This window comes from Marmota monax, unplaced genomic scaffold (genome assembly GCF_021218885.2).
Source record: "Marmota monax isolate L192 unplaced genomic scaffold, Marmota_monax_Labrador192_F-V1.1 WCK01_AAM20220418_F8-fsc00034, whole genome shotgun sequence".
Lineage (NCBI taxonomy): Eukaryota > Metazoa > Chordata > Mammalia > Rodentia > Sciuridae > Marmota > Marmota monax.
The window spans coordinates 2,251,789-2,268,866 of record NW_026693934.1 but is presented as its reverse complement, the minus strand read 5'-3'; the positions used below and the strand labels follow the sequence as shown (position 1 = coordinate 2,268,866).

General features: G+C 32.7%; 1 protein-coding gene across 1 annotated transcript in view; it reads right to left on the bottom strand.

Annotated features, from left to right (window-relative positions):
* Positions 1–17,078, bottom strand: part of Lrp1b (LDL receptor related protein 1B) — a 1,856,415-nt gene that overhangs the window by 1,232,861 nt on the left and 606,476 nt on the right. Inside the window, exon 3 of the mRNA XM_058585368.1 lies at positions 11,337–11,474. Coding sequence (XP_058441351.1) covers positions 11,337–11,474 — 138 coding nt within the window. The remainder of the gene's footprint in view (positions 1–11,336; positions 11,475–17,078) is intronic.

The window sequence follows — 17,078 nt, the reverse complement described above, 5'->3', positions numbered from 1 at the left end:
GGTCCCACTGTATAAGACACTAATTCTAGGAATGAGGGTTCTGCCTTTTTGACAATAATCATCTCCCAAATGCCCTGCCTCCTCATACTATCTTCTTGGTAATTAATTTGAAAACAAATCTTGGGGTGGCACACATTCAGACTACAGCAGATGACTTTAATATACATGTGATACAGTGGAATAGGATTAATTATATAAATGATAGCAATGAATTAGAGAAAAGAAAGCAGAAGTAATTTTTTTTTCTCCAATTTTGATAAGATTAGAATCCAGCATTGAAAACACTAGTTGAACTGGTTGAAAATACATCAAAAGAGATCCCAGTATTATGAGTAATACTAATGCATGAAATGAAAAAGAATTAAAAAAATATATTTAAAAGGAAAAAGAGAAAGAACTCTTGAGAATGACCTATATGGAATCTTTAAGATTTTTCTAGAATTCCAGATTTTGTTTCAACAAACCTCAATTCCTCCAAATATCTATGAGTTATTTCTCATCAGAACAGTATTATGTTGCTATTTAGGCAAAATGTAAACTTTCTCCATTGAATAGGATCCTTCCACATCCCATTATGAAAGCTGAATTCCTAAAGGTACATTTTTAAACTTCCTATTGTTACAAGGGGAGCTTGAGTTCAAAGAGTTAAAATAAATTTCCTTCCCCTTCTATATCCCCCACCAAATGAAAGCACTAATTTTTCTCAAGGGGACAGAGCTAACAGTCAGATTGAGACATTGAATTATGCAAGCTGGTTATACAGTCGTTCAGCTTGTTGTTCACTCAGCACATTTTCTTCTGTTCAATCAATTAATAAAACTGACAGGGAATATATAGTTAGTTCAAAAATGTCTTTCAGTTGATTTTCTACGAGCCCTCTTGCTGCTTTGAGAACAGGTCAGGAAGGATGCTGAAGCATAACAATTTTATGCACTTCTCTGAGCTGATATGTTAAGGCCCTCTAGTCAAAACTAGTGGATGAAAATTCAAGGTCACAGTGTTTAAACTTTGCTCTCAAACTGATTTTCTCTGTGACTCCTGAGGATACCATTCAACATCAGCTACTTACTTTATTTCCTTGATTTTTTTCTTAATATCAGACTTTTTGTGTCAAAAACCAAATAATGAATCATAGAGGATTTAGCCTCACATTTGAGGTTGAGTAGAGAGCTGAGTGATAGATTGTTATAATTCATACTTTTGAATAATACTGAAGAATCATATATTTTCCAAAGTTAAGAAACAAGAGAGCAAAACTTAGGCATTATCCAACTAGGTAGCATTTCACTGGCTTGCTAACTATGAAATTCTGGTTGCATATAGTAAATATACCTTCCAAATTACTAATGTTTATATGAAAAGGAATTCATTTAACATGACCCACCATGGTATCCACTTTGACTTTCACTTAAGGGTACTACACCCAAGTGACATATTTAAGAACAACCCCTGATACACATTGATTTGCGTGACTGTTTACCCCAATGCTTCATGGTTATAATAATGTACATATTAATAAACTACCGAGCCTACTACAAAAGTGCAATAATTCTAGCTTTCATATGCTTAATATTTAAACACTATCATACAACACCCCTATAATACTACTGAGAATATATCCTAGTATCATTTTTCACTTTCTTGTTCTTTACAGTTTTATGCAATGCATTTTAAGTAGGTTATACTGCATGCATCCTTTTTCTAATATAATTCCTCTATGTCTGTTACAACAATTTTTTTTTAGCCAAACTCATCTATCTCTACTCAGCATCCTATGCTTCGTTCTTATCAAGGAACTCACAACTCTCTTGAGCATACACTGCTTTCTCATGCATTTGTGCCTTTGTGTATGTAGTTCTCTATTTTTTAATGTTCTTCCTTTATTCATTTGTCTACTCAACTCTTAGAGTAAGATGCAAATCAACAATCAGGTCTCTTGGGAAATCTTCCTGTATTCAGCAAGCAAAATTAGATCTTCCTCATTTTATTCTTCCTCAGCAATTTTTATCTGCCTCCCTTATAACATGTGAATTCCATGAAGGCAGAAAATAGGACTTTCCATATCCTCAATACTTAGAATATTGTCTGGAACATTGTCAATGCTCCATAAAAACTTACCAAAACTAATGAATTAAATGAATAAAGGGAAAACTGTACTGTGCTTCTACTGGCATATTTTAAAAATTCATTTTTGCCACATACCCTTAATCATTTCCTACATTATTTGTAGAAGAGTAAGGAAAAGATACAGATAAATAATGACTCCCATGGCTCATGAATATTCATATAAACCAACAATTTCAAAAGTTGTAGAACATTTAGCATTTCTCTTCTCTATGGACAGATTACTATGGAAAGGAAAACCTTGTTTTCTATTTTTTTTTTTTTTTTGTGATTTCACACAAGCCTTCCTGTGGTGCTGAGGATCAAACCTGGTGCCTCAGGCCCTCCAGGCAAGTGTTCTACCACTGAGCTGGACCCCAGCCCTACATAAACTTTCTAAGAGTATAGTGCATTTGGAAAATAGTCATCACAGGAGATAAGCACACCAAAGAATAAGCTTTATATTAAAGAAATTTCTAGTTCTACTGCTACAGATATTAAGTGAACCAATAGAATTTCTATTGGGATAGGAGTGACCTGTTTTTCCCTTTGCATCTATTTAAAAATAAAACCTAACTGAAAATAGAGTGCAATTCAGCAACAATGAAAGGTTCATGATGCACCAGGATTCTAACCCAGAGAATACTGAATCAAAAATATAAACATGAAAATAGTTTAGTTTGAAAATACTGTTTAAAGAGAGATAGAGAATATGAAATGAAGTTTTAATGAAGAAAAACCTCCTCTCTTCTTAAAAGGCTTCTGGTTTAGAATATTTTAAGCTATCTATTGGTTTATACACGATTTTTTGAATATTTACTTTTTTTGGTTTCCATAGCTTTTCTTATAAAACAGATTTGTTTGGGGCCTAAGAACAGAAATTTAGTATAATATTAACTTAACCAAATGTATAAATCTTCCACAGAAGGTTTCCTTTCCAATCAACAAAAAAACTATTTTATTCTCTGAACATTCATCTACAATATCTATCAAATTATATTTTTTCCCCAGAGGCGTACACTTAGCTAGTTATCTGTTTCCATAAGTCAGCACATGTAAACAGACAGTTAAAACTTGAATTCTAAAATTCTTCAGCAGTATTAGTTAAGCAATTATTACACCTGATGAATCATTGTTAAGAAGTCATATATCTGTGCAAAGAGTGTTCCTCATTTTATAATTAGAACTAAGATGCAGTAAAATGAATGTGTACATACACGCACACACACATATATATACATGTATATGCAGACACAAACGTTCATATATACTTATAAGAGTCTTTAATAAGGACACAATCATAATTTCATGTAGGCTGTAGATATCATTTGTCACTGTAAATAATATCACTCTCATTTGATAATTACATATTATTAATATCTATCAAATTATATTATACCCCATAAAGTACAAATATTATGTTAACTAACATTATGTTTTTTTTTAAAGAAACACTTGTAGACCATTCATTCTTCCTAGGAATTGTTGTTTTGCTTCTGAGAAGCATTAAACTTGACCTTGAAATCAATCAGTGTTAAGGATCTAGCCTTTACCTAACACAATTATTTAAATTAATCTTTGCAAGAGGACATGCTTACACCTGCGATAGATTTGAGCCTCACTGATCATCTTAGCACAAATCAACACAAATAAAATAAAACAGGAATAAAAGGAGACATGCAGAGCAGTGAAATAGAACAGAGGAGCCAGAAATAAACTCAGGCATCTAGAGCAAACTGATTTGCAATTCAGGTGCCAAAACATACTTTTGAAGAAAACAGAGCCAATTCAAAGAATAGTGTTATAAAGACTGCACATTTGCACATAGAAAATTTGATCTAGTCCCTATCTCCTACACTGAACAAAAATTAACTCAAAATCAATTGAACACCTTAATGTAAAAACCTGAAAGTTTGAAACTACTAGATATTGGCACAGGCACTGATTTCCTGTAAAGGTTTCTAAAAACTTCAGGAAAAAAGGAAGAATTAATATATGACACTATATCATATTAAAAAGCTTCTGCACAACATAGGAAACAATCACATGAGGAAAGAAGCATCACAGGGAATGGACAAAAAACTTTGCCAGCAGTTTATCTGACAGAGAATAATAGCCAGAATTATAAAGAACTCAAAAAAATTTAACAAGAAAAGAATGAGTAATCTAATCAATAAATGGGCACAGGATGTGAACAGACAATTCCCAAAAGATAATGTACAAAATGGCAAACAAACATGAAAAAACTCTCAACATCTAGGTTGGTTCCACAGTCTAGCTATTGTGAATTGTGCTGCTATGAACATCCATGTGGCAGTATCCCTATAGTATGCTCTTTTAAGGTCTTCAGGGAATAGTCCAAGAAGGGCGATAGCTGGGTCAAATGGTGGTTCCATTCCCAGCTTTCCCAGGAATCTCCATACTGCTTTCCAAATTGGCCTCACCAATTTGCAGTCCCACCAGCAATGTACAAGTATACCCTTTTCCCCACATCCTTGCCAGCACTTGTTGTTGTTTGACTTCATAATGGCTGCCAATCTTTCTGGAGTGAGATGGTATCTTAGGGTGGTTTTGATTTGCATTTCTCTCACTGCTAGAGATGGTGAGCATTTTTTCATGTACTTGTTGATTGATTGCCCTTCAATAGATGAATGGATAAAAAGAATGTGGCATTTATACACAATGGAGTATTACGAAGCACTAAAAATGACAAAATCATGGACTTTGCAGTGAAATGGATGGCATTAGAGCAGATTATGCTAAGTGAAGCCAGCCAATCCCTAAAAAACAAATTCCAAATGTCTTCTTTGATATAAGGAGAGCAACTAAGAACAGAGCAGGGAGGAAGAGCATGAGGAAAAGATTAACATTAAACAGAGACAAGAGGTGGGAGGGAAAGGGAGATAGTAGGGAAATTGCATGGAAATGGAAGGAGACCCTCATTGTTATACAAAACTACATATAAGAGGTTGTGAGGGAAAAGGGGAAAAAAAAAACAAGGGAGAGAATTGAATTAAAGCAGATGGGGTAGAGAGGGAAGATGGGAGGGGAGGGGAGGGGGGATAGTAGGGGATAGGAAAGGTAGCAGAATACAACAGTCACTAATATGGCATTATGTAAAAACGTGGATGTGTAACCGATGTGATTCTGCAATCTGTATTTGGGGTAAAAAAGGGAGTTCATAACCCACTTGAATCAAATGTATGAAAGATGATATGTCAAGAGCTTTGTAATGTTTTGAACAACCAATAAAAAAATAATAAAATAAAATAAAAAGAAAGAAAAACTCTCAACATCTCTAGCTATCAGGGAAATGCAAATCAAAACTACCTTAAGGTTGCATCTCACTCCAGTCAGAGTGGTTATTACCAAAAACAAACAAAAAAAAAAAAAAAAGAAAAGAAAAGAAAGAAAAAGAAAAAGAAATGCTGGTGAAGTTGTAGAGGGAAAAGGAACCTTTTTACATGGTTGGTGGAAATGTAAATTTTTACAGCCACTATGGAAAACAATATGCAAGTCCTCAAAACTTACAGATTACCATCTGATCCATCAATCCCACCCTTGGTTATATACCCTAAGGAAATGATGTCAGCCTACAAGAGAGGGCAGGTGCATACCCCAGGTTTATTATAGCACTACTCAAAATAGGCAAGCTATGGAATCATCTTATGTGCTCATCAACAGATAAATGGATAAATAAAATATGGCATACAAACACAGGCACACAAACACACACAATGGAGTATTAACATCTATAAAGAAGAGTTAAACATGCCCTTTGCTTCAAAAAAATAAAAAAAGAAAGAAAAAAGAAAAAATGATTCCCTGAAAATCATAGTGACTTCTAGGGATATGGAAGGGGACCAGAAAGAGGAAGAGAACCTAGGATAAGAGGGAGGGAGGGAGGATACAATTGAAGCACTATATCACATGTATAGAAATATCACAGTGAAACCCAGTCATTTGTACACCTAATATAGATTAACGATTATAGTAAAAATTAAATGCAGCAGAATCTACTCTTAAGATGCAGGAGTTTTGCTAATCACAAGTGGTCTGAGCACACAAACCCAGATCTTCCTGGCTAACTCCCCTTCTTTATGTTTTTGTCTTTAGGCTTATTAATATCTCAAGTAACTTGATAATGCCCTAATGAAGCTGTTTTCCAGTGCTTAAGTTTCACAGAACTTCAAATGCATGCCTACAGGATTGGTCTCAGTGTACCTTTCTCCATGGTTTTGTTTAGGGATTCTGCATGCTGAGATTCCCCTCTGTAACATGATTTTAATTTAGAAAGGGATTAACAGTATTTTTCAATGGAACTCTTAAAATGGGAAAAGGACAAGATCCACTGATACAATAAAGTAAAAATAAAACAATCGACTACTACAAATTTGTCTTCACCAGTTTCTCCAACTTCCTTTCCTCCCATGCTTCCCTCATCCATTTGTCTGTCTTTTCTTACTATTCATTCTAGTAGGTGCAAGCTAATCTGTACCACTTGGAAATCAGTATAGAATGAATAATAAAATAATAGTAAAAGATAAAATTTTTACTTCTGTAGACAAAAAACAGAGTCCTGAATATCTGAGCTCCAAGTTAGCTTTTAGGTTAATTCCGTTTTAGAAAAATTGAAATACATATAGGACTTAAGCAAGAAGTTTAAAAGGTTACAGATTTTTCCCATGGTGAGTCATTATAGATAATAAAGGCTGCCATTTAACCTTCTTCCATTTTGAGAAAATCTCTAATTTACAAATTACTCCCAAGGGTTTTTAGCAGTTTACCATAGTACTTTAGTTTAATAGGTTAAAAATAAAAAAGAAACAGTTATACAAATTTCAAATTGTTAGAGTCTGTAAACAAGTCTGGATGGCGCCTGGCATTTTGCCAGAGGGAGTGGTTTATGAAGTAACGCCAGCGAGCCATTAAGTGTGGAGATTCCTTATTGGTTGACTGCTGTATCTAGTTTATGTTAATTAAGATAAGCTGTGTGTAATGTATATATATCTCTGTTGTCCTACAACACTCCTGCTATATCAATCTACACAAGTTGTTCGTCGCCCGCCAGTTATGTTGCTGCAGCCGGACTGCGGCATTAAATATTATAAACTTGGCATCTAAAATAAATATAATAGAATTACTGACAAGATTTTAGATGAATGGGGAAAAGTGAAGCGGGTACATATTTGAAAAGTAATGCAAATAGCAAGTAAAATAATTGAAAATAATTTTAAAAATTCATATGCATAATTTCAAGGAGTTAGATAATATGTAAGAATTTTATTATCTTTAGATTACTAATCAAAAATATCAATTATGCATATTAGAGACACTGAGTTACATAGGAACCGGTTCAAAACAGAAAAAAAAAAAGAATCAGAAGAAATAAGTGTGAATTTATGTGCACATTTGGGTATTTTGGGGTAAACTTTTCCTAGTTTGCCAAATTAGTTATAGTAAACTCTGCACAACCTTTATGTTCTTAGATCTAAAAGGACATTGGGACTTTTTGTTTAAAAATAATCACACAGTGGGTTATGAACTCCCATTTTTACCACGTATACAAATTGCAGAATCCACTTGAATCAAAGTGTGAAATATGATATATCAAGAACTATGTAATGTTTTGAACAACCAACAATAAAAAATTTTTAAAAAATAATCATACAGATTTCAAATACTTTTTCTAGTGACACAGAAGTTAGAATTATTTTATGCAGTGATATAAGGAGTTTCCATATTGTTTCAATGGAGTAATAGCAGGAATTTCCCAAAGATGGTGATCACTTTGAACATTTGCATATATCACCATTTGGCACTGCAAATGTAATTTAACTGTGGTTCTTCGTAAAAAGAGGCTCTTCTTCCTTTATGTCCTTCTGAATATTAAATTAATGAATTATCTTACAAATGTCAAATTTTAAAATATCGTTTTGATACATCTTAGTGGATCTGGTCTCTATTATTGATTTTGCTCACTTCTTCTAGCAGACTTTGAATGACCGAAAAGATTTCTGTGGAAATACCCTGTATTGAGAGACCATGTATTTTATAGAATATTGCTTTATTCTCATGCGATTTAGATAGAGTGATAATATTACTACTTTGAAATATTGTGTAGGAAGAGATGAAATTTTTGAAAATGCAATGTAGTGATTTTGCAAGTTCTTATTGTAAAAGTTTTACAAGCACATATTTATATATTGCTATACTCGTATACAAAATTCCATTTTTCTTTCTTCAAATGAAATAAATTATGGAGATTAAAATATCGATGTTATGGAAAATCATTAATAATAGATATATTTTCATTATTTTCACTAGAAAGAAATTGATTTTCTAGGAAACATTCAGAAAATAATTCAGTTGATATAAAATCACTCCCAAGACCTGAATATAACCTCTAAAATGTTAAACTTTTCTCCTTATTAATTTTCATAAGGAATTCAAATATACCATCAAATGTACTTTGGATCTCTTACTGGAAAAAAAGAAAGATATCTATTTCTGAAGCATAAGCTGCATGTATAATTATTTAAATTAGAATATGCATTTAGAAAGCAACAAAAAGGTAACAATGTAAAAAAGAAATGATTTAGACCGAATTTTTATGCAAAGTAACACAATTTTGAAATTAATCTAATTTCTTTCCTTGTTGTGTATCTATAGTAGATGAGAAAATTCCTTAAAAACTTGACAGGGCTAATATCAAATTAATTATTCGGGAAGCATTGTTTTCATCAAGTGTGATCAAAAATTAAGAGGCAGGTTTAAGGAAGGAAAGTAGACTTCAATTTCACAATGTAATTTTCCCTACAATTAATCATTTCTTATTTAAATACAAACTACATGTATATGGCAAGTCTAATGTTGCTGAAAAGATTTTATTTTTGTCTATGTGTTGGAGGTACTCTACCAGGCCAAGCAAGTAAACATAGTTCTGAATTTCTTTGCTCCATGCAGAAATATTTGGTTAAACTTCTGATTCTGGAATAATTATATATTTTCAGTTACCTTATTCCTATCATTCTAAATAGTGTACAAAGGACAGAAAATTAAGTGAAAAGTACTTTAGTTATGTAAATAGCAAGTAAAGATCCAAATATATTTGTCATTTCTAAGACCACCATAGGTAAAACTGCATAGTTACTTAGGACTTTCAAAACTCTTTCTTTGGTGAAATCCAGAAATATATAAAATACCAAAGTAGTATAATTAATGCAGTAGCAAGTTAATATAGAAAAAAGGTTGCCCTGTGATAAAAAAAAAATACAATTTTGAACAGCTAGAAAAATAATTAGAACAGGAACACAGAATAGAGTATAAAAAACTATATACTCTAAATCTGGCTCAATCTGAAGTATATGCTGATCTTCTCAAGGATCAAGAAAAATACAACAGTGTTTTATTTTTGTTCAAATTCTTTGTTTTTATTTGAATCTCCTGTTTTATTATAAGCATATACCCTCATCTATGAGATCACAAACTGAGTTTTATCAGAAAACTCAGATATATTTTCATATGATTCATAGCACTGAAATATGTTTAAGATATTCAAATTTGTATAATAATCTCTGAGAAAGTACTTTTGGCAATGTGAAGATTTGTTTTAAAAGCTTAGTCACACATATTTATCTGACAAACTTTCAATGAATGCAATAAGCAGCTTGAATTATATCTAAAGGGATAGAATTAAGTTCTATAAAATATAATTAATTTCTGAAAAGAAAATTAAACTCTTAAAATCCTATTAATTTGTAATTCTGTATTTTGTTAAATTCTTTTTAATATGCAATTATTAAAAAGAATGCATGTCACAAAGTCTTTAAATAAAAACAAAATCTTGTTCTTATTACACATTTACTCATAACTGAAACTAAGAACCTGTTAACTCTTTACTTATAAATAGCACGTGATCTTTTCACAGTTCAAGGGTAAGAAGCGAATGGGTAAAGAAGTGACCTGATGAAGACCAGGAGCTTCCCAGTGGGAATCTGTCCCCAGAACCAGCATTTTAACATCACTTTGGAAAGAAGGGAAAGATGTAGGAACTCTGTTGATTTCTTTGGTATTTAAACATCCCGGTTTCTTCAAATAATCTGAGATTTGCTGCTCTTTTCCCAATATAGCACTTTGTCTCTGGTCTCAAATATAGTTTACTTTAGCCCTGAGCTGAGAAACTGCTTGCATGCTCTGACAGGGGCCATCTATGTTTTGTTTGGCCTGCACATCGTTCATTATACAAAGTTTTAAACAGTAGTTGTTGATTTTGACCACTTTAAACATATAGAAATAAAGATCCTCCTGAAAAACTGCACCTTTGGTGCCTAGGACCTTTCCCCACATAACCACAATTAGCTTGTGAATCTGTCCAGAGATCAGATATGGATGCCCAGATTCTTACAACTTCCTCTATTTCTGATCCCCAAATGTGGGACAGATTACTACTGCCACCTTGCCTTTCGATGACATTTGTATTCCATTCAGTCTTAGAACTGCAATTGAGAGTTCTGGTTTAGTTTCTTCATTTGTCCCATCTTGCAGTCTGACTCACTTGAGTGATCCTTTAATCCTGTATTATTTCTGGGTCCTTACCTTGATCCTTGATGTTTTCCCATGCTCACTCATACTTCTGGGTCTCATGTTCCATTTTCCCTGGTCCATCCCACTTTTATTAGAATGTACCAGTTACAAGTATTTTTTGAACTTTTGGATTTTAATTATTTCTCACTCATCAATACACAGGTAAATCTTACCACTGCAGAATTTAGATGTCGATTTTTAAAAAGACAGAAAATTGCCAGAAAGTTAGTAAATTATCTTGGGAATGGTATTCAGGCACATGTTTTCCAAGGATACATCTCTACATATTTTGTACCAGAATTGTGCCTTCAAATACTCTTTGTTTAAGCAAAGGTTCAGAGAAACGAATTTGTAACACTGTTCTATCAGTGTACTGTGACAAAGACTTCTTCTTTATATGAAGTACATAATTGTTTAAGGGCCTAACTTCAAAGTCCAAATATGTGTGTTTTGGCTATGTTCTTTAATAGCACACAATAATTACATCTTTGAAATGCATATTGAGTGACTGGCAATGAAATTTATGCTTTCTCAATCATAGATGTAGTTATGGTTGAAAGAAAAGGTAGATTACAGGTTCCCTTTGAACTTTCATTACTATGCAAAATTTAATATTTCAGTTGTATTGTTCCAACAAGCAGACTTACCACGGCAGTGTATTCCTTCGTCATAACCATCTGAGCAATCCAGGACACCATTGCATAGTTGGGATAAATGAACACATTCATTGGCACTACGGCAAGCAATGTGATTCAAGGGGCACTTGATTTCTACTTCCTCAGGACCTAAAAGAAATATAAAAATGAATTATTAGTACTAATTTACAAAACTACAGAAAATACTACTAAAGTGCTGCTCTTATTCTCAGAAACATCTAAATTAGCCTGTGTGAATAAAAATCTAATTTTAAAAAGTTGCATAGGAAATGAGATACTGTACATTTTTTTATAATACATTAAAAATATAAATATGCTTTTAAGGAATGGAAAAAAGCATAGATTTAAAATCCAAGTGTTGGTTTTCTCCCTTACCCCTAAATTGAACAAAGTACTTAAACCCCTTGAATCTCCATTTCCTCAAGTACAAAATATAGATAACAGAAATTTCTTGGCAGGATTCTTATTAGAATTCAAGTGACATGAATAAAAAAGATTTATAGTTCAAACATACCTAAAACAAAAATTCAAAATGTAAATGTTCCAATATGTGAAATGTTGGTATTCAATTAGTAAAGTCTATGCAAATATTCCCAAATCCAAAATTCTCCCAAATCTGAAACACTTTGGTTCCCAAGCATTCTGAGAGGTATATTCAACGTATAGTAGAAATTAATTGAAGTTGTATCGAAATGAAATTTACTTTATATGTAGCTAATCTTTGGAAAATGAAGAATATCTACTTATAAACTTCTTGATATGTAATTCTTTATTTAAAAAAAAACTTTTTCTATATCAGTATAATGCACTAGAATTTGCTGAAGAGTTGATGATGAACAGGGCATATTTATTAAGTCTACCTGTTGGCAGTAACTATTGTGTACACTGACTCCCTTAATTACAGATAAGCTTTTAAAAAAGAGCATGGTTCTTACAGTTCATGAAATCTAGGTCTTTACCAAACATCTAAATTGTATCTTGTCTATTTGAGTTTCCACTTTCTAATTTTCAACACCTAGCCATATGCTCAATAGGAACTCTCCAGTTCCTAATGTGATTCTCAGTCTTTTCAGCTCTTCCAAATCCAGAGTGTAGTAATACTGACATCATCACAATCATGTATCAATGTTAAATTGATTATTGCAAATACCTAATTCCATAGCAAAATACATTTGGGTTTTAATCATGCTCTACAATGCAAAGGGACATCAATTTATTTGATTCCGTAATAAACAGTATTCTCATTTCTAAAATGGGACTATCAGTTGAGCCAGTTTTATAGGTACTTTATTGCAAATGGCTGGAGCTTTTGATTATAAAGCATTGAGTGCTGTGAGATTCAGACTCAGTGTAGCATTCCATGTTATTTATGTTAAAAGATGGAAGTATACCAGAATGGCTCATAGACCGGAGAGAGTTTCCTGGGTCCAAATTCTGACAACCCTATTTAGAAATACCTTAGGCAAGGTGTCTACCATGTTTTTACTTCACAAGGTTTTGGTTAAAGTTGTCTTAAAAGCCTTTAGCTTGCCTGACAAGCACTAAATAAGTGTTTGCTGTTTTCACAGTTTTAAAGAACATTCTAGGAATGTTGCCTTTTGATAAGTACTCAAACCTTTCTATTCAGCTGTAAGACCCTAAAGGGTAAAACATCTCAAAAACTATATGTTTTACTTTCACGATTTAGTTCAGGCAAAATAATAATAATTTTAAAAAGTCAATATAACACATTATAGCATATGCACAATTATGAGAATTGCCAAAGACAGTTTTGAAGAAAAATTACACATAAGCAAAACAAAAACAAAAGCCTGTAGTTACCAAAAGTAAAATATATTTTTGAAACATCATATAAATATGAATTTATGGTATAAGTGATATTGTTTAATGATAAAACAGACTTCTCCAACCCTTTTATTTTGCTGGATATAAAAAATTTATGATGACACTTCATTAGGTAAAGTATTATCACTAACAGATTTCTCTGTAATTTTTCATGTATATTTATATAATAACTGCTATATAAAGCTATTCATTTTGCCAAAAACTTGTCACCACAAATGTATAACTCATTTTAATGTAATAAGGTGTGGTATGTTGAGTATCAATATTTCTAAAAATTACATTTTTTATGTATATGTATATATACATATATTTCTATATAATTAAAGTATAAATACCCACACTTGAATTCAAATTACAGTAATAAAGGCAAATGAAACATTCTTTTCACTGAGTTTCCAATTATTTAGACTTATATTTGTAAGATCAACATCATTTAGAAATCAAATTAAAAAGCTGTAAACTGCCAGTGTCAATGGTTATAAAGTAGCTTCTGTTAAAATTAAATAGCCGATTCTTTAAAAAAAATTAAAACATGCATCCTTGTATGATTATCAAAGTGGTGTTTACGCAGGTTATATTTAGATCCCTTCAAAATTCCAACAATAACCTACAGAAAAAATACTTCAAAAACTTGGGGAATTTTAGAAATTTTAGCAAGAAAGCAAAAATGACTTAGAAGTTCTTATAGACAGAAAGCTTGTTTTTTTTCTAAGTGACATGTGTTAGCTCAAATGAAAATATTCCTTTCCATTTTTAAGTCTGTGAGGTAACTAACAAAGATGACAATGGTAACAGAAGTGAAATACACACCTGGGGATCAGAAGAAAGACTCGGTTACCTATAAATGTTGACAAAACAGTAAAATATTTGGATTGCTCATATGCAATATATAGAACTATTAGATTATTCCCAGGAGTCATATATAGGATAAAGAGAGAAGAGAGCTTGAGAGAACTAAAGAAACCTGTGGTTTCAATATAGACTAACTAAAGTATAGTCTTCCCCATCTCTGACTTATTTTTGTCTTGGTTTGTATTACTTCTAAGTAACCCACACAACAGCTAGACCGTGGCTTCATGGACTGCATCTTAACTAGTCCTTCCCAATTGTTTATATGAAAGTACAGTAATACAATGATAAAATTTGCCAGGCACGCTGCAATATATGGAGATTATTTGTACAAGTTGCCACAAAACTTGGAAGTTAACCTCACAATTGAAGGAATCAATATCTCACACCCTTTGACCAGGGCTAGTATATTTCAACTGGAAAATTACTAAAACCAATATTATTGTTGTTATTTCTATAAAGTGGGGATAGAGAGAGAGAGCTCAATCTGATAAGTACCAATGCCTTCCTCAACCCAAATCCTTCTAGAACCAGACAACATGAGTAGTACTGTTGCTTTGAGGGATAACCCATCATTGATTGCCAATGATCATAGGTACAGTGAAGGAGTATCAAACCCATGTGGCTCTTTTATCCTACCCTCTCAATGGACAGAAAAGCCAGTCTAATCAATTCTTCTATTCGTCTGTGTGTCAAACAGAAACATGTGATGATAGAGGCTAAATAAATTTCTGAAATCATGCCAACGCTGCAGAACATTATTCTCCTATGAAGACTGCGACAGCCTCAGAACATTGTACAAGTGAAGATCATTTACTGAACTTCACAAGGAACAAGGCTGGGGAAATCCCTGACAAACCTGGAATTTCTTCTTTAGTTGTTGAATCATGAGGATTTGGGGGGACCTCTTGTAGGGGTTAGGGGTGACAAAGTAGGAAATGAAGGATTTCAAAAATCATACAAACACATTTCACAGATTTAAAAGGTAGAATACTCCTAGTTGGGGTATCAGCTCAGCTTCCAGAAATGCACATTCAGTAACACTGCCAGTGCCTAAATCTAATTTCACATCATTATGACAATTTGATAAGCAATATGACAATTTACAATATAATGATTAAAAAAAACCCTTCATCATTAGTGGGACTTAAATCGTATCTACACATGAGAATAGTGTTTACACTTTAAATTATTTATATCCATTACCCAATTAGTTGAAATAGCTATATTTCTACATACAAGCCTTCTAGGATAAGTCAAGGATAATGGGATTCATCTGTATCCTTTTGAATGTTTAAATCATATTTTAAGTATAAAAATATTTTGTTCTGTTCAGTAATAAGAGGTAAGAAAATACATAGTCTCCCCAAATATATTTTCTGAATAATAGTAATTGACATAGTGCATTTCTTGGAAAAATGGTGATTTTTTTCCCCACCATAGTGGCAAATACAGTTAAATATCTGCACTTGTCATATCATTACATCTTAGCAGAAATAGCATCACTCCTTTTGTGTCAAAGTTAACCCCACCTTACACTGTCATCATATCCTACAGTCTGGGTCTTGTCTTGTCAAGAATAACCTCTTGGTTGTATTTTCCATTTATACCTTTCCAATGGTTTTAAGTCCTCTGCCCGCAGTGACATTCAATTTTCATAACCTATATATAAGAATAAAGTCATTTTTGTTGATTGAACTTCCCCTTAAGAAGCATTACTTTTTTCTTACTCTAAAAATTCACTGCTTAGCTTCTTCAAAATACAACTGCATCTGCTGCATCCCAGAGCCCTCCTCACTCTGCCTCCAACATTCTGCTGAGCTTGTTCCCTCCAAGTTCTCTGTAGTTGTGCCGACAATGAATTCAGAGGGACACAAAGCCTTTCAAAAAAATGACCAGACTTCCTCTATCTTTGCAACATACACAAATCTTCTTTCCCATGCTCCTCATAGTCTAGTCCTACACATTGTTATTGTTGATGTTATTGTTTACAGAATTCCTTGCATACACCTGGATGCATTTCATACACTCTCCTTCATAAACTTCCATCTGTCATCTGCCTGGGAAACACATAATCATCTTCAACATTATACTGTCATTACTGTTCCTACTAATTTTTACTAAGTTCCCCAAACTGGGCAGCCTATTGTAAATTTGTCCATGATTATTATTTGTAAGTATTTTTCTTTGATGTTAGACTATGATATATAACATCAGTGATTATTTTCATCTCCATATTACATGCACCTAGAACACAGCCTAACATGCAATATGTGCCTGATATACAGTTTTTGAATGAATGGACAGTACATTTTAACTGTTACTAATTTCTCCTTCTCTCTTACACACTAGAACCTACCTTTTCCTATCAACAATGCATTCTGAGACCAAGTTCTATTTACCACTTTCCCCCATGATTGCTGTCAAAATTTACGATGGTTATTCATTGCTGGCCAAAACAAAATGAAATTCTATTGCCTGATTGCATCACCTAATTTAAATTTGATTATCATTATTTGCAACTAATTTTCAGTATTTATATCCTACTTCACTCAGGGTCATCTTTCACCTTCCTAAAATATACCCATTTATTCTCACTTCTGGATTTTTCTTTATGCAGTATAGCATTTGGAAGGTAAATCTTCTCTGTTCTTCATCCAAAACACTCCTGCAAAGTCAAATTCAAACCGTAGACTTTTCTTGAAGTTTTCTTTATGAAACACAATGTAAAATAGTACAAAGCATGAGAGATCAGAAGAACAAAGTGTTGGTCTGAATTTTTATCCTCTACTTAGTTTTATAAACTTGAATAAAGTACTTAACCTCACGGAAACTTGTTTTTCACATTGAAAATGAAAATCCTAATACTGTCTACCTCATAAGATTTTCATAAGGAGAAAATGAAATCACAGTTGGGGTACACTATGTAAATTGGAGTTCATTGTCCTGACTTTGCTCTATTAATTTGCATGGATATTGTCATATTTTAACTATTTTATGGCATGTATAATCTCTGTATAGTTTATGAACTATATCAAA